Here is an 18,916-nt window from a genome sequence, read left to right as displayed (position 1 = left end):
CACCACACCCGGCTAATTTTATTTTATTTTATTTTATTTTATTTTAAGTAGAGACAGGGTTTCACCATGTTGGCCAGGATGGTCTCGATCTCTTGACCTTGTGATCCGCCTGCCTCGGCCTCCCAAAGTGCTAGGATTATAGGTGTGAGCTCACCACCGCACCCTGCCGATAGAAACTTTTAAAAGCATTTCTCTTTTGCTCCCAAGAGCAAAAGGTTTTAACATTTTATTTAAGCATATTATAAGGTTTCTTGTTTTTAAAATGTGTGTGTGTGTGTTTTAAAGGTAGCTTTTAGATTGCCCATGGGTACTCACAGAAAGATATAGCCATACTTATACTGCATAGCAGGGATATAAAAAGTTTGTAATACTGCAGCTCAGGACAAAATCTTGGTAAAAGGAGAGTCATGTTTGAATGTGGGAATTCAGTCTCTTATCATATGGGAGTCTATTTGAATCTGCCAGCTTGGCCCTTGGAAACACTTGCTTCAGTTTCTAGATGTTTCTGACAACACCTACACCCGCTACCCAAACACTTCTTTGAGTCTTAAATTAAGTGTGTCATTTTAAGGAAGTGCTTCTTGAAAAGCTAATGCTGTGATTCTTTTGTAGTTCATGAGCGTGATGGTTGGGTATTCACGCATGTATGTGAGATGTGCTACCCTCGAACCTTGTTAAAAGAAAAAACAGCTAATATTGTATTAGTATATATCTGTGTGACTATGTAGTTTACAGTACTGAAAATAATTTAAAACGGAAGGAACTGGACTCATTCTTAAGAAGTGTCCCACCCGGTTCTTGCAGATGGTTGTGGAAACTGAGAAGTGCAACATCTCCATGAAGATGGCATCGCCCGAGGACGTGAGTGAGGTGCTGGCTCACATAGGCACCTGCCTGAGGAAGATATTTCCTGGCCTCTCTCCAGTGTGAGTTTCCCTGGGCAGGGTGAGGAGAGCAAATAACCTGTTCTTCCTCAAAACGGCAAATACAACAATGCTTTCTTTTTACCCCTTCACTTAGTTCCTCTCTCAGACTTTCTCCTCCTCTTAAACATTAAATATCAAAACCCTTGTGTTTTGGTCTGAGGATTTCTACAAGACTGTGTCTTATTCTTCAAAGAGCTTGAGTGATGAAGGGATTTGGCAGTCCTTTAACTTCGCATAAGACTAAAACAGTAACCTTTTAATATAACTCCAGATTTACATGAGTGTGAATTTTACTCACAGCTTATTACCAGAGTGCCAGGGGCTGCATACTTTGTATAGTTGCACCAAGTATAATGTGGATGAAGAGAGAGAGGGTTTTATTTTCTTTGCTTTTTTATTTTCAGTAACAAGAAACCTAAAAAAATTGAATGTAAAAATCCCTTTTTTTCATTGTCCTCTTAGTGTTCTGAAATACCCATCAGGCGTATTAGTAAATTTTGTTCATCCATGCCCTTGTATTTTTTTTTAAGCTTTTAAAGTCAGGATTATGGGCTTGGATACCTGAGTTTGTAGTTGTGGGGTGTGTGGGTTGCTGGGATACGGGAATTAGATTGACTGAGGTGAAAGGCAGAGAGATGCTTATGTCTGAAAGCTCCCTAAAATAATAGTTATAGTCAAAATACCCTCCTGAAAGAAGAACAGGATTCACAGATGGCAGAGAATTTCCCTCCCATTCCTCTCCCAGAAGGCAGAAGTATATACAGGGAAGGGCTGGAGGCCCCTTGTAGACATGTGTAGCATGGTAGCTGTGTTCCTTGCATGGTGGAGGTGGGAGGGGAATTTTGGGAACAGTTGCCCTTCATAGAACATGCTCCTCCTGCCATGCCTTGCCTGCAAGTTGAGGGACAAAGCAGCAGGAAAACCTAGACTTTTAGTCATTTAAACCTTATGGATGACTAAAAGTGGCTCAGTGGGGACAGACACTCCCTTTCAAGCTCTTTGGCCCTACTCAGTTCCCTTCACAGCCCTTCGCAGGGCTCTCTCTCTTCCCCACGTGGTGGGAGGTGAACGCACCAGAATGGAAGGCTGGCCGTGTGCTTGCTGGTTGTTCACCTTGGGCTCCTTCCTTCTTGAAGCTTAAGTCTTGTGGTTCTCTGATTATCAGGGTAGCTGGTTGCTGGGGGAGCTAAGTGTCCCTAGCCTCCATTTCAGTGGAGTGGAGAGGGTGAGCTGGGACTGCCCTCTGACTCCTGCTTGGCTAGAATTTCAGGTATGAGGTGTCTTCAAGGCAAGCTCTCCTGGTCTCTAATCACACACACGGGCAGTTCTGGAGAAGAAGTGTGGGCAGCAGTGGGTGGCAGGATGAAGTAAGAAGTGAATCCATGGTGGCAATGGGAATTGCCAAGAAGCAAAACTTTCTTAGGAATGGTTTCGACATCATCCTTAGAGCCAACAGAGAACTAGCTGGGGTAATCATGAGTTAACAATAGCTACAACCCATTTTCCTTAAACTACATTTCAGTAATGTGACTTTGTACATGTGTTTCTTTATAATGTGCTCGCTTTCCTTCTAAATTAACACTGATGAAATAAAAAAAAATTATTAAGCACCACCTTACTTGGCAAGAGCTTATAATACCCTGGACTTTAAAGACACTTCAGAACAATATTTAGAATCTCTATTTTCTTTAAAAGGCAGCCTTATTTGTTTAGTATTGTAGGATTTTCAGAGAAATTAACCATTTTTATTTTTAGTTTGGATTCTTCCATTTTTTTTTCTTCCCAGAGAACATTGAGTAAGAATAGTATTTTCACTTATAGCTTCCATTTAACTTCTTGTTAAAATCTTCAGGCAAATATTAAACAAGTATTAATCACCTCTGTTTCTAGGAAGAAAGTTCCCATGTGTATGTTGATTTCTAAATCTAAGACCTCTACTGTACCCAGGTCTTCATCCCCACTTACCAGCCACCTGTTGGGCATCTCCACAAGGATAGCCCCAGGCACCTCACACTCACTATGTCCCATGCTGGACTCCTCACTTTCCCCCCTAAAAATTGCTTATATTCTGTATTTCTATCTCAATTAATGGCATTGTCATTCACATAGTCTCACAAGTTAAAAGCTGAGCCATGTTCATCTCATGGTCCTTACTGTCATATTCCATTGGTTGCTAAGCTTTTAAACATATTATCTTAATATCTCATAGTCTGGTTCTTTCTCCTTGTTTTCATTTCCACTGCCATAGTCACTTTCTTCCTTGCATCTTTCTAGTTAGTCTCCCTGCTTCTAGTTCTTCTCATGCAAGTGATCCTTCATACTGTCATCAGAGTTATCTTTTTATAATTCAAACAGTATCTGTTCTTTGCCTAAGCTCTCAAATGGCTGGCTTTCCTGATAAAATGTAAATTGTATAGCCTGACACAGAACACCATGGTTTTCCTCTTCCTGAACTCAGTCAGGCTCTTTCATATTTTCAGCACCATTATCATAGCTCTAATCCTGACAAATTCCAAAAGATTTAACTCGGGTATCTTCTCATCTGTAAAGAGAGTCTTTATTCATGTTTCCAAAGAACTTTGGATCATTTCCTGCACTAGTACACATCATACTGTGTTGTAAATGCTTGTTCATACACTTAAATATTCCATGAGTATTATTGAGTTCCTACTATATGCTAGGCACAGTGCTAAGTGTTGAGGTCCAGCAGTGAACATGGTCCCTGCCCACATGGAACTTACATTTTAACTTGGGGGAGGGAAATACATAAATCAAGTAACAGTACCTTTGAGTAAGTGCTATGAGAGTAATAGATGGGACTAATATAAAGAATAAACTTCTGTCTCCAAAGGCCTCCATGTGGCCATGATAACTTCAAAAGACCTAGTGGAAGAGAAAGTGCCTGCCCTATAAAAGGAGGGCAAAGAATATTACCTTCCCAGGGCTTTTGTTCATGCTATTTCTCCTGCCTAGAAAGGGGTTGGTATCTCTGAGGAACTGAAAGATATCCACTTTGGCTGGGGCATAATGAAGAACAAAGTTGGGAAGGAGTGAGGAATGATGCAAGAGGGGGCTAGCACTAGCGCTGGTGATATAGGCGGAGTTGATGTAGAGCCTTGTGGGAAAGAGGTTGGGATTTAGGAGTATTTTCCTTGGAAGCCACTGTAACATTTTAGGGATAGGAGATGAATCTTTAGATAGTTTATGAAGATCTTTTGTTTGTTTGTTTTCTGCTAAAGAGAATAGACTGGTGGTGGGGCAAGAGTAGAAGTAGAAAGCTAATTTGGACACTTGTAGTAATCTAGGCAAGAGATGACTGTGGCCAGGAGAAAGGTAGCAGCATTAGGGATTAAGATAGAGAGAGTAGATGTAAGCTTTATTTTAGATGCAGGAGTTGCTGATGGATTAGGTAAGTGTGGGTAAGGGCAGTGAGGAAAGAAAGAGAAGAAAAACAAGGATGGCTTCTCAGATTCTGGTTTAATAACTGAGTGACCAATATGACAGCGAGACAGAGAAGGCCTGGGGTAGGTGGGGGACAAGTTTTTTCTGGGGGGTGGGATCCGTAGCCATTCTGTTTTAGGCATGTGGAATTTGTGATCTATTTGTGTAGGACCTACAAGACCTCCATAGACCTCTCCTTTAAGCTCCACCTAGGTGAGGCTATAAGGTAGGCAAATATGTGAGGTTGGGGCTTGGAGGAGAGGTCTGGAGATGGAGCAAGGGTGAGTGCCATGAGTACAAGATGGTCTTTACTGCATGGCTGTTGATTACATCACGTGGAGAAAGATGTGCAGATGAGGCATACTTGGAATGAGCTCAACATTTAGAGGTCAGGTAAACTAGGAAGAGCCACAAATGGAGTTGGGTAAGGACTGGCTGTCAAGGTAGGAAGAAGACCAGTGAAAAACCAGGGCCTAGGAAGGAGTGGTGGCTCTGCAGAATGATGCGGCTGAACAAACTGCAGGCAGAGAGTTGTTCAGTGGGTTGGTGACATGGATAACACAGGCACCTTGATGAGAGCAGGTCTAGGGGTCTGGTTGGGAGGGGCAGACTGCTGTGGTTGAAGGATGAACTCAGAAGTGAGAAAGTGGATGTGTCATGTATGGACAACTTCATAGAGAAGATCAGCTATCAAGGGGAACTGACAAATTGGATATAGCTAGTGCACTCTGAGGGATTACAGGGGATTTCTGTTTGTGTTTAAAATGGGAGATAAAAGCATATGCTTAAACCATATGGCTGTAATGACGGGAATGATCAGTAGAAAGAGAGATTTGTTGCTGGAGACTGCCCTAATAAATAAATCAGCAATATCCTTGAGAAAGTGAGAGGCACGGTACAAAACACACCTGTTTTTCCTTCTAGGCTGGGAGCTGCTTAAACAAAGACCATGTTTTTATTAATCTTAAATCCCTAGTTCTTGGTGCATAGTAGGTACTGACTGAGGTTTTGGATGAGCACATACACTTCACACTTACTCCGTGCCCAGTACCTTGTTGGATGATGTACCACGGGGCATAGAGAAGTCAGAAGACAGTGGCCCTGCCTTCAAACCATGAACTCATTAGCTGAGGTAACCTGAAGCAGATGAGACAGGAGATGATTGGGTGTAAGTGGGAGATGAATGAGCACAGGCTGACTTTGCAAAGGAGATTTACTGCAAATGGATGGAGAGAAATCAGAGGAGAGAGTAGGGAAAGGAAGGCAATTGACATGAAGAGACCAGTCGGAGAGAAGGTACAGATTATAATTTGGAAAATACCTTGGCAGATAATTAAATTACCTAAATGTATTTGATTGGCATTCCTCTTTCCTACCCAACACACACAATTAGCTTGTCATCATAAGCCTAATATTTTGTGGTTTCTATGTTATACCTTTACTCTTGAAGTTCCCTAGATTGCATTACATGATTTTGGCAGGAGAAACATATAATTTTATTGGTTTTGGTTGTTGTGACTAGAGAGGGTGGAGAAATGGGTAACCGTATCTTTTCTCCTACATTCCCAGTATGCCTTAAGTCCAAGCTATCAGTCAGGGGAATATTTGCTTTATATAAATAATGCACAATAGAACATGCAAAACAAAATATATTTCCGGTAATGTCATATATTCCACTCATGATGAACTGGAGAATATGAAACTATATTTAGAATCCTTAGACCTTGTATGACTCGTTTGTCCCATCAAATTTGTTTTCTGAGCCTGTCATGGGGACCCTCATCTCCTTCCTTGCTTAGGGCACTTCCGGTGGTGATTGATGAACAGAAAAGGGCCTCATGAGGAGGTATTAGGAACCAGGTGAATCAGGGGGAGTTAGAGCCCAGAAGATTCTCAGTTTGGGTAATCAGTTATTGAATAGTCTACGAATGACTCTGTATAAATGAACCTATAACTCTAAAGATCTGAATTTCTGATTTTACCCATATATAATTCTGAAAATAACATCTATCATCCAAATCAAATGTATGAAAATATACAGCCTGGGCAACATAGTGAGATCTCATTTCTACTAAGAAATTTTAAAAACTAGCTGGGTGTAGTGGTGCATGCCTATAGTCCCAACTAATGGGAGGATCACTTGAGCCCAGGAGTTTGAACTTGCAGTGAGCTGTGCTCACACCACTACACTCCAGCCTGGGTCACAGAGAAAGACCCCATCTCAAAACACACAAACATATATATGTGTGTCTGTGTGTGTGTGTGTGTGTGTGTGTGTGTATGTATGTATATGTTATCAGCTCTTATAGTCAAGAGAATGCAGGTTGGAAAAAAATGAAGGATTTAAATTAAAATTTGTAGTATTTACATGTCATATTTTCTCCCCATCTCCTGTCTCCAAATATATATTAGGATGTTTCTCTCTCCCTGTCTCCTTCCCTTCTAAGATGACATTTTCTCCTCATTAAATATGGAAAGTTTAATTCAAAATATAGAGAACATGTAAAGTATAAAGAAGAAAATGTAAGTTAAATTTAAAAATCACCCCAACTCAAATCACTGTTATCGTATGTTTTGTTAACATTCCAATCTTTGCTATAGATTGTCCTTGGAGGCCTCACCTCTCAGACAGTGACAGCCCTACGGGTTGAACTAGGGAAGGGTTTAGAGCCTCAGTGTTGTCATCTGTTTTCTCAGGGTTGTCTGTGATGGCAGTTCTCTTCAGGAAGTTGTTCTGTGTTACAGCCTTCAGCTTTTCAACTGTCAAGAACCTTGACTGTTCTCCAAAACAAAGCTAGATTTTTTTTTAGTATTAAATTATATTGTTAATACAGGTATGAGGTATGAAAATGGGAGGTTATTATGGAGAAAGCTGATGAAATAGGAGTTTATATATAAACAAGAGAAAGGTAGTTGCTGTGTTTTGGTAGTCTCTTCACTTTGCAAAGCAGTAGGTAGCCATTTGTTGTGGTGTGGCTTGCAGCATTAAAGCATGTGCCATTCTGGAGACAGTTGCCGTGTTGCATAGGCTGAGCATTGGAATTGAATTTTAAATCAATTAGTGTAAGTACATTAAAATATAATTTTTTGTGTCAATAGTTTATCATGAGATTTGCATGGAGAGTTGGTGTGTTTGTTATCTAGTTTGCTATTTCTTGCTGCCACATACAACTATTTTCTGAGTCTTGTGCAAATCAAATGCATATAGTGCAAATGCTGAATCAGCACTAGTGCTGCCTGCTTGTGAGAGGCATGTCTTGCTTATGTTTTGTTTTGGGATTTTGGTTTACCTTTTGTGGTACTTATTTGGACAACAAATCCTCTGTCTTTCTGTCTGTGTAACATTCTGTGTGTGTGTGTGTGTATGTGTATGTGTATGTGTGTGTGAGCTGGTGCCCGGTAACAAATACAGTGATGTGGCTCCTTGCTGTCATTTAACTACAGGCAGAAAACAACTTCTGTAGAGTGGATTCTCCTCTCACTTATTATTTGTATGCACAGTGTCAGCATAGATAAGAAACAGTTCCTACCTTATGGAAATTTAGTTCTTACAACTTTATATCTTATGGAAATGAATAAACTTGTTTCATGAGACTCCTTTAGCTCCTGAAATCTCAGTTAAACAAGAAAAATGAGAACTGTAAAAAAGTGGAGCTACTTGAAAAGGCCCCGCCGGACACGTTGGCAGGTTGGTTCGCACAGATGTCTGCCCTAGCTGCTGCCTCCCTTACTCTCTGATTGATTTCCCCTTAACTAACTGAGTGTGAATGTCCACTGTTGTTTTTCAAGTAAAACGGAGGCTCTGGTTTCCAAATCTACCATCAAGATGAATTTATTTCTTTTGGTAATTGTAGACTGCCAGCTTCCTGTTTTTAATCCCACCAGCTTCCGGTCAAAGATTTTTGCCATATTTTCTTCCTGTGTTTGAGTAGCTAAACCCCCTATGTATCATCGAAAGAGCATGGTCTGCAGTTTTATGGAGACAAAGCAAGAATTTTAAAAGAGAAATGTGATCCTAGATGAGGTCAGACAGAAGTCCAGCTTTCTGTGTCCAAGGTTTACCTAATTGAGTTGAATAATGGCTGAATCTACTTCTGACAGCCTTGCTGTTTTTTTGCATAACATCTGCTTCATTGTCTTGATGTAGACAGAATATAACGCCATTAAAATGCCAGATGATGGTTTTGAACCAAGATGAACCATTCCATATTTCCAGATTCTGTAATATCACTTTAATTATAATGTCTTCTCAAACATGGTTACCCCAAGTTATTAAAATAATGGTTCTTAATCACAAGTTCCTTTGGGTAAAATAGACAAAAATCATGCTACACTTGTAGATCTTGTGCATTTACATGGAATTTGAAGAAATTAATGACATCTGACATGAATTAGGTAAACAGGCATACCTTAGAGATACCACGGGTTTGGTTCCAGACCATTGCAGTAAAGTGAGTCAAGAACTTTTTGGTTTCTCAGTGCATATAAAAGTTATGTTTACTAAAGTATGCAATAGCATTATGTCTAGAAGAATATATATACCTTAAAAATACTTTGTTGCTAAAAAATGCTAACAGTCACCCGAGCCTTCAGTGAATTGTAATGTTTTTGCTGGGGAAGGTTTTGCTTGTGTCCATGCTGATAGCTGCTGTGACTATCAGGGTGGTGGTTGCTAAGGGTTGGGGTGGCTGTGGTAATTTCTTTCTTTTCTTTCTTTTTTTTTTTTTTTTGTGATGGAGTTTTGCTCTTGTTGCTCACGCTAGAGTGCAGTGGCACGATCTCGGCTCAGTGCAACCTCCGCATCCTGGGTTCGAGCTGTTCTCCGGCCTCAGCCTCCCAAGTAGCTGGGATTACAGCCAGTCCTTTGAAGCTTTGAAGCCTGAGATTGACTTCTCCCAGCTAAGAAAGTCCTAGATGACATCTTCTTCCAATAGGAGGCTCTTTCATCTACATTGAAAATCAGTTGTTTAGTGTAGCCATCTTCATCAATGATCTTAGCTGTATCTTCTGGATAACTTGCTTCAGCTCCTTCATCAGCACTTGCTGCTTCATCTTGTACTTTTACGTTATGGAGACAACTTATTTCCTTAAACCTCATGAACCAACCTTTGGTAGCTTCCAACTTCAGCTTCCTCCCCTCTGTCAGCCTTCATAGAACTGAAGAGAGTTAAAGCCTTGTTCTGGATTAGGCTTTGGCATAGGGAATGTTTCATTCCAGACCACTAAAACTTTCTGCATCTTGGGAATAAAGCTGTTTCAGTTTTTCATCATTCACATGTTCATGGAAGTAGCGCTTTTAACTTCTTTAAATAAGTTTTCCTTTGCATTTGCAATTTTGCTAATTCTTTGTCGCAAAAGGCCTAACTTTCAGCCTGTCTCGGCTTTCCATGTGCCTTTCTCACTAAGCTTAATTGTTTCTAGCTTTTGATTTAAAGTGAAGAGATGTGCGACTCTTCCTTTCACTTGAACACTTAGAGGCCATTGCGGGGTTATTAATTGGCCTAAATTTCAATATTGTTGTGTCTCAAGTAATAGGGGGGCTTGGTGAAAGGGAGAGAAAGAGGAATGGTTGTCAGTGGAGCAGTGAGATCACACACACTTTTAAGTAGCTAAGTTTGCTGTCTTATATGGGTGTGATTCATGGTCCCCCAAAACAGTTACAATAGTAACATCAAGGATCACTGATCACATCACCAAAACGGATATAATAATAATGAAAAAGTTCGAGATATTGTGAGAATTACCAGAATGTGGCACAGAGACAGGAAGTGAGCACATGCTGTTGGAAAAATGGCGCTGACAGATTCGCTTAATGCAAGGTTGCCACGAAACTTCAATTGGCAGAAAATGCAATACCCGTGAGGCACTCACAATACCTGTGAGTATAATACAATAAAATGAGGTATGTCGGAACCTGATTATGCCATAGTCATAAAACTTACAAAGAAGTAGGAGGAATATTTTCCATGCTGACAGAATGTTTGTACTTAAATGATTTGATACGTATTTGAGGTTTTCTCCAGGAGTAGAACCCAACCAGGCAACCTCTCAGGCCCTAGCATATTTTATCTGGAATCCATCCATTCAATCAGAAAATGTAAATAACTGGGAACATTTTCTTCCAGTCTCTACAAGGTGATTGAAATTCGTAAGAGTGACTGAGAGCATTGTATGTAGCAGAGTGCCTTGAAATCATTAAAGATGAAACTATATTCAGTATGAGTTAATATATTTATTTCACCACTTCTCACCCACGTCCTGTCATGGTTTTGGGTGACTGACACGCTGACACCCTTCCTCACAGCTCATGGCCCCTTTACCTCTACCCCACTTCCACTTGCTTTTGTGGCCACATGACCTCGTCATCTCCTGGAACAGCTTATTCCATGGTGAAAAAGCAGTTTAGCCCTCCGCGTCTGACTACAGCCTTTCACTTCCTCTCCCTTGGAAGTACCAGTATTTGGACTTTTTCAAGGCCTCCAGACTGGGGATGGCTTGGCTTTCTCTTCTTCTGCCACCCCCGTCCTGCCTTCCTGTCTGTTCTTAACCGCTCAGCCCACAACATCCATGACTTCATCTAGGCCTTATCAATATCCTCTGCTCCTTCTTTCCCTACTGTTTTTCTGACACACGCACCTGGAAATCCTGTATCCTGCAGCAAGCCAGCTGCGCACCTCTCCATATACATTTGGGCTGCTGAGGGCTGCAGGAGAAAATCCCACAGCTATTTAGCCCTGAACCACCAAGAATCCATGACCTTCACTCTCAGCTGGACTCTTAACAGTCCTGGAAAGTTCTGTTTTATTTCTCAAGCTATGTTTTCTATTTCTCAATTTTGTAGAAAATTGAGAGCAACTACCTACACAGGCAGATATTTGTTCACAGTGCCCATCTAATCATCATGTACTCCTCTGTTTATAATCTGCCATGGCTCCTCATTGCCCTGAGAATAAAATCTAAATCCTTTTATTTGACCTGCGAGGCTCACCATGGCCTGGGATTTTGCTTAGCTCCCCAGATTGTTCTGTTTACTCCTCTCCTTATTACACATCATTTGCCAACTATTTTGAACTAGATTGAGTTTCTGGTAAGCATGGGCTTTCTCATCTTTGGGGGTGTGCTGTTCCTTTATCTGAAACACTTTCCTGGCCCGTAGCTCACACCTCCTCTTGCCATGCTTCACCTGATTGTCTCTTTTTGCCCTCTTATGGGTCTTAGCAGAGAGATATCTTATACCAAAGAGCATTTCCAACTCCCTACGTCCCACCCCTTCTCCTCGCCAGGGAATAAGCTAAGTGCCCCTTCTTTGCCCACGCTTCCACCCTGAACTTTCCTTGTGTTAGTTCTCTTCCACTAGTGCCTGGTTATTCGTCTGTTTCTCACAGTAGACTGCTAGCTTTGCAAGGGCAGGGGTAGCATCTGTGTTTAATAATGGTTGTATGCCTAGTACTTGGTTTTGGGTCTTGGCACTCTGTAGATCTTTCATAAAAAATTTTTGAGTGAATTAATGAATTTATAAACTATTCATTAAGCGATTACTCTGTGATAACTAACGATGGTATCAGTTAACATACATTGACATTACCACACACCAGGGATTCTTTTTTTTTTTTTTTGAGAGAGAGTCTCCCTCTGTCACCTAGGCTGGAGTGCAGTGGTGCAATCTAACTGCAGCCTCTACCTCCCATGCTCAAGCAGTCCTCCCACCTCAGCCTCCTGAGCGGCTGGGACACAGGCACATGCTACCACACCTGGCTAATTGTTGTAGTTTTTGTATAGATGGTGTTTCGCCATGTTGCCCAGGCTGGCCTTGAATTCCTGGGCTCAAGTAATCACCTGCCTTGGCCCCCCAAAGTGCGGGGATTACAGGCTCAGCCCTGGGGGTGTTATTCTAATAACTTTATAGGTACTATTATTATTTTTTTCTCACAATAACTCTATGGGATAGCATCTCAGAAACTGACAAATTCAGAAATGTGTCAGTTCCTGAATAAGGAAACTTTGGCATGGTTGGCTGTACTTTTAACCACTACTCTGACTTGTCTCTGCATGTGTGGGCAAGAACTTTGTTAGGTTCTGAAGAGGAAGATGGGGGGTTGGGAGGAGCTGCACATGTTCTCTGCCCCAGAAGAATCATGGCCCAGGGGAAGAGATAGCAAAAGGAACAACTATTCCAGTATGACTTGATCAGTTTCTTGATGGACATCTGTGCAAGGCACTATAGAAAGACAGAAGAGATTTTTACTTGAACTAATTGAAAATTAGTAATTTCTGTTTGGTATACATGTAATCTAGTAATTCATTAAGTGGAACACACTTTTCAAACTATTCTAACAAAATCTAACATTATAAAACTATAACATGGAGACTATATTGCTAAATACCTTTCATCTACAAAGGAAAGTTATAGGGATTTATTGTTATGTTTTCTAGATTTCCAGCTCTCTAGTGCTCAAAAAATAAAATTGTATTTACTGAAATTGAAGTGACACTCGTCTTTGTTTAAAGAAAAGGAATGTGACAAAATTTATTTCTATGTGCAGTTGAAAAATGTGGTTTGTGAAATGTGTTGTTGTTGATCTTACAGGAGAATCATGAAAAAAGTCTCCATGGAGCCGCCTGAGCGCCTGGCTAGTCTCCAGGCTCTGTGGGACAGCCAGACCGTGGCTGAGCAGGGCCCCTGTGGTGAGCATGCATTTTCAAACTGAAATGTGAATAGCTGGATGGATATCCCCCCTGCCAGGAAGTTAAGTCTATTCCTAGTGTGCTACTGTAAAGGTGCAATTAGTTTCAAGGTGTAATTAGCAGCGCACAGACTTTAGATTGGTGGACAAAAGTCCTATATTTAAGCTGTATTGCATCCTGCTATGTACTTAACTATAGAACAGGGAGGAGAATCTTTGCTGTTTTCCCCCCTAAAAAGGAAAAGGATAATCAGTATTGTCAACATTGGCCATATTTAAGCTTTAAAATTTTAATTTAAAAATCATTTTGCCAAAGACCTGTCAGTGTTTTTGTTGTATGTTTCAGGTGGATTTTCTCAGATGTATGCCTGTGTTTGTGACTGGCTTGGATTTTCTTACAGGGAAGAAGTACAATGGGTAAGAATGTCTGTGTACGTGTGCGTGAGCACACACACTCCTGGAAAATATGGTAATATTTGACTGGCTTATTTTTCTTTTTTTCCCTTCATTTATTTTTCACTTAAAATCTTCATTTCTCAGATTACATAAAAACCTGACATTGTCATTGTCTAATTCTCACTGTCTCTCTTGCTTCCCTGGTCATCTGCATGGACTGATTACATGGCTGAATTATATTTCAAATAGGATGTGGATACAATTTATCTTACCCAAGACACCAGGGAATTGAATTTACAAGATTTTAGTCATCTTGACCACAGGTAAGCTCGCTCCCTCTCTCCCTCCCTCCCTTCCTTCCCTCCCTCCCTCCCTCCCTCCCTCCCTCCCTCCCTCCCTTCCTTCCCTCCCTCCCTCCCTCCCTTCCTTCCTCCCTCCCTCCCTCCCTTCCTTCCTCCCTTCCTTCCTTCTGTCCTTCCTTCCTTCCTTCCCTTTTCCTTTCCTTTCCTTTTTTCTTTCTCCTTTCCTTTCCTTTCCTTTCTCCTTTCCTTTCTCCTTTCCTTTCTCTTTTCCTTTCTCCTTTCCTTTCTCCTTTCCTTTCTCCTTTCCTTTCTCCTTTCCTTTCTCCTTTCCTTTCTCCTTTCCTTTCTCCTTTCCTGCAGTTCTCTGTTGGCACTTAGGGCTGTACATTATCTCCAAAGAATTGTTTTATAAGAGGAATCAGGACAATCTAAGAATCTCTAGATTTTTGCCTTTCAAGTTATAGTTTCAAATATGTTTATCACTGTGGATTACTTGTGGAGGTGCATGTGTGTATCCAAAATCCAGAGTTCATAGTTAGAAAATGTGATGAATTTTACCATAAAAACAGTATAATTCTTAGGTTCATATATCGGCCTACAAAAGTCTGTCTATTCTACCCTGTCTATAAAATGTAGTAGTATTTTACCTAATTGCCATTTAGAACATCTTTTCAAGGAGGAACTTCCATACTGAAATTCTAAGATATGACTTTTAGTTCAGAGTTTCTTTATGAATTGGGCATTGGTAGGGTGTATGTGTGTATGTTGGTGAAAATCAGTTTGCCAGTATCTGCCATGTGATAGTGATAATAAAGTCATGAAACCTGTTACAAGTTATTTGAGAAACTTTGAGGTTTAAGATCTTGACTTGAATATATTTAGGGGTATGGCTTATGAGATTCAGGCCTCAGAGAAAAGCTTCATTTGCTCCCCATGTCTCTTAAGAGCAGACCTGGCAAATTTATTTTGCTCTCTGACAGTCGAGCCTCGCCCTGTTCCAGAATGTCTGGGAGTTTATCTTGCCTATCCCAATCTCTTCAGCCCTGGATATGCTGCTACCTATTGTAGGTAGGCAGAGGTCAGCCCCCTGCTTAATAAACTCCAACCCAATACATCTTTTCCCTCCGATTGGAATTGAGAGAGAAATCTGGGATTCTAGCTATATCACTTGTGCCACCTGGACAACTGGAGTGTCACAGAGGATTGTTGTTGCCCATATGTCGTCTCAGCACCAGCATCTTGCCCCCCAAAATACCGTTTTGAATTATTTTTCCACCTACCTGGCAGGAAATCCAGAATTGCAGTGTGGTCCCTGAAGAGCTCTAGCCAGCTGAATCGGGCAGGGAAAAAGTATACTAGCTGGAAATACCTTGTCTTCACACAGCCTGGGTCTACGGAAGATGGTGAAGCAGGCTCAGCTGTGTCTGTAGTTGTGGCTGATGTGCCTCAAGCCTCCATTTCTCAGGCAATGTTTTGTTTTTTGTTTTTTTTCCTGCTTAGAGCAGTTCTCCTTCTTCCTATAAGTGAGGCAACTTTATACTTTCAAATTTAGGCAAGATGTTTCCTGTGTAGCTCATAAAAAAGTGAACTGAGAAAGAAAAAGGGAAAATATTTTTCTTCGTAAGTATTTTCCAATAAAACAAGAAAATTGCATGTAGAATAAGATAGAACTTCACAGTCATCCAGTGTTTGGTCTCAGCATTTTTGGTCCCTTTACAAATCTTAAAAATGATTGATCTTTGCTTTTTGTGGGTCAAAACATTGGTATTTGCAATATTATAAATTAAAACTAAAATTTGAAATATTTATTAATTTAAAAAAATGACACTAATAAACCAAACCATTACGTACTAACATAGTACCATAGCACCATGGTACCATTTTTATGAAAAAGTAAATATATTTTCCAAAATAAAAATAAATCAGTAAGAAGAGTGGCATTGGTTTATCTTTTTGTAGATCGTTTTAATGTTTGACTTAATAGAAGACAACTGGATGCTCATATCTACTTCAGCATTCACAAAATTGTGGCACGTTGTTTTGACTGAAGTATAAAAAGAAAATCCAGCCTTAAAGATGTGTAGTTAGAAAAGGAAGTATTTTCAATAGCCTTGTCACATAGTTGTGGCTATTCTTCCTTGGTACTTCACCACAACTCAGTAAGTGGTGGTTTCTTAAAGATAAGTTGCAACGTAGAATCAGAACCGTATCAATGAACTTTTTAAAATTTTTTTACATTAAAGTCTGTTTGGTCTATCTTATCCTTCCACTGGGTCTTATCCATACATAATTTTGTAGCATTGTACATTGGTAACTTAGAAAATATTGGTTCATCGAGTTATACATAGTTTTCAAGTATCTTCCTCTTGTACAATAGCAAAAGAAAAAAGAAAGACATTTGATAACTGTCATCACTGATCTTATAAAACTTTTTAAAAATACTTCAGAGCTGTCGAGCTCATAGTAGCAGATAAAAGTTTTCCAAAATTTAAATTTTTGCTTGAAAGATACAATTTTACTATTGGGGAAAAACAAAACAAAACAAAACAAAAAAACCATAGTATCAGGTGAAGTGATATCTTTAAGTGACCAGATTACTTCTTACATTTTAGAGGGAATGTCTACCAAATCCCAAATCTAAATGACTGTATGTTGTCATTTTTTTGGGATGGCCCACTGAAAAAAAGGAGCTAGTTCTGCTTAAAATGCAACTATCACACAAACACTTTACATTGAGACAGTGATCACTTTGATATATAGAGGAACATCTCATTTTGAACGTACTTCTCATTTTGTTACACAGGATATTAAAACGTTTGTACTTAAGAGCTAAAATTTAATAAAATGAGTAATGTTTACTGCTTCACTGAGGACATTCTAAAATGAAATCGACGTTTGTTTAAAAAACTAGGAGCTTGTGCCAGTGAAGACGCCCGCCTGGGCTTGTGCTCAGGTGCTAGCAGTTTTCCTCACCATTGCTTTTGTACCTTCCACGCAAAGGTCAACACAGTGAAAGGATAGGTTTGTTTTAGTGTTGTTATGAAAACAGTTTTGAACCTGTGAACCTCCTGAATGAATCTCAGGGTCCCCAAGGGTCCATCCTTGGAGAACATCTGGCCCATGGGAGTGAAGACACTATAGGGCAGCTGGAGTGGTTTTTTTTTTTTTTTTTTTTTTTGACTTACTTTATTATGCCATAATGGTTTTTATACCATTGGTAGGTATGTATAGGGTCAGTGCTAAACTTTTCAACTAATCCATGTTTAATTCGGTCTCATCCAGCAACTAACCCACCGTGTTTAATTAATCTGTAGGCAAAGGGAAACTATATTTAAATAAGCCACTAAATACAGTTACCTGAAATATGTAGCATGAGAAATTTGTCAAACCTTTTAGAAAAATTATTTACTAATTCTTTAGTTGGAGAATTTTCATTTCATCAGTAAAGACTGCATTAGTGGGGTAGACCCAAATAATCTACTTTTCTTGCCTAATTAAGGGGCTAGAAGGACATTTGTCGTTATTGAGACTCTAGTGGAGGATTTGGAAAAATTTTTTTTTTTTTTTTGTCAAGGACCAGATAGTAAATATTTTAGACTTTATGAGCCAGACAGTTGCTGTTGCAATTATACAGTTCCACTGTGGTAGCTTAAAAACAGACCTAGACAATATATGAATGAGTATTTCTATGTTCCAATAAAACTGTGTTTGCACAAATAGGTGTCATGGGCTGTAGTTTGCTGATACCTGCTCTAGATCAGCCGCCTCTAATGTGAAATGTATGTATCTAGAGAAAAATCCAAGATGGGCTACAAAAAAGTAGTGGAACTTTGTATTTATTATTGACTCATTTTAACATTTCTCCTTGTTTTATAATATGTGTGTAAATGTTACTATTGTAGTCTTTGGAATGCAATAACTAAATATTAAAAAACAAGATGGTACTCAAATTTTTTTTTTACTGTTTTTTTACTAGTTTTACTATTAAAATTAGAGCCAGGTTATATATAAAGAGACTGCTCTCAGTCCTTTTAGATGGGCTTTGATAGTATTTCGCTAATTGAATTACATTTTATTAGCTGAATATTTCGATGTAGTAGAAACTTGAACATGCTAATTCATGAAGACATCAGTCTGCACTTAAATGGCACAGTTGTAGGATTCATTGTGGCATAAGTTGATGTGATGTGTGTGGGTTATTCTCTTAACCTCTACTGGTATTTTTCTCATTGAGGTGTGAGATACAGAGAAGAGGAATTAGAAAATGTGGAGGTGTCAGAGAAGACATTAAATGGGCTATGTGTTGAGCTGGAGTTTGTTAGCAAAAATGGGGAGACATTCTCATATGTATACATTAATTTTCCGTCTATGACAATTAGTTCCTGTGTTCCCTTTTTGAGCATATTTGAACATATATCCCCTATTTGAACATAATTCAGATACAAGCACGCAACCGTGTTTGCCACTTGTATTTATTAAAATTAGATTCTGCATGCATTTGTATGTCAAGATCTGTGAACTTCATATTACAGCTAGAGTTCCTTGTAGAAAGCTATACTTGTTTCATAGAGTCAATAAAAAAACTCTTCTGACTGGCCATCATCCAAAGCTTTATTTTTTATTTTTTATTTTTTTTATTTTTTGAGGCGGAGTCTCACTCTGTCACCCAGGCTGGAGTGCAATGGCCGGATCTCAGCTCACTGCAAGCTCCGCCTGCCGGGTTTACGCCATTCTCCTGCCTCAGCCTCCCGAGTAGCTGGGACTACAGGCGCCTGCCACCTCGCCCGGCTAGGTTTTTTTTGTATTTTTTAGTAAAGACGGGGTTTCACCGTGTTAACCAGGATGGTCTCGATCTCCTGACCTCGTGATCCGCCCGTCTCGGCCTCCCAAAGTGCTGGGATTACAGGCTTGAGCCACCGCGCCCGGCTAGCTTTATTTTTTCATTCCACTTTTTCTTGCCATTATATTTAGTCTTCCTACTTAGAAACATCCATTTGTAACAGTCCTTAAAACTATCAGTGCTTCTGGAAGGGAAATTCACTGAAGGCTAGGCTGTGTCTGTCTTGCTCATGCTCTGTGATGTGATACTCTACAGTCAAGCCATTGTCCCAGAATAAAGGATTTTTAAGGGACAGTGAGTGATCTGCTCTGGTGGAGCACATCAGAA

At 39.9% G+C, this 18,916-nt stretch overlaps 2 protein-coding genes and 1 pseudogene across 21 annotated transcripts in view; 2 read left to right on the top strand and 1 right to left on the bottom strand.

The window, feature by feature from the left end:
• The window catches only part of CMAH (cytidine monophospho-N-acetylneuraminic acid hydroxylase), a 362,762-nt gene extending 347,333 nt beyond the window's left edge, over positions 1 to 15,429 (bottom strand). For 9 of the 12 annotated variants that reach the window (XM_077998302.1, XM_077998298.1, XM_077998326.1 and 6 more), the window contains exon 1: positions 15,030 to 15,231. The gene's annotated coding sequence lies outside the window, so the exon portion shown is untranslated. Of the gene's footprint in view, positions 1 to 15,029 lie in introns of all 12 variants that reach the window. The other 3 variants (XM_077998300.1, XM_077998313.1, XM_077998309.1) reach the window with 2 other exon arrangements.
• The window catches only part of CARMIL1 (capping protein regulator and myosin 1 linker 1), a 344,161-nt gene that overhangs the window by 157,913 nt on the left and 167,332 nt on the right, over positions 1 to 18,916 (top strand). For all 9 annotated transcript variants that reach the window (XM_078000908.1, XM_078000907.1, XM_078000905.1 and 6 more), the window contains 4 exons: positions 805 to 926; positions 12,955 to 13,052; positions 13,398 to 13,468; positions 13,697 to 13,770. In XM_078000908.1, the coding sequence (XP_077857034.1) occupies positions 805 to 926; positions 12,955 to 13,052; positions 13,398 to 13,468; positions 13,697 to 13,770 (365 nt within the window). The remainder of the gene's footprint in view (positions 1 to 804; positions 927 to 12,954; positions 13,053 to 13,397; positions 13,469 to 13,696; positions 13,771 to 18,916) is intronic.
• On the top strand, positions 601 to 722 carry LOC114677917 (small nucleolar RNA U13; annotated as a pseudogene).

This window comes from Macaca mulatta, chromosome 4 (genome assembly GCF_049350105.2).
Source record: "Macaca mulatta isolate MMU2019108-1 chromosome 4, T2T-MMU8v2.0, whole genome shotgun sequence".
Lineage (NCBI taxonomy): Eukaryota > Metazoa > Chordata > Mammalia > Primates > Cercopithecidae > Macaca > Macaca mulatta.
The sequence above is the reverse complement of the archived record's forward strand: the minus strand, read 5'-3'. Positions and strand labels throughout refer to the sequence as shown.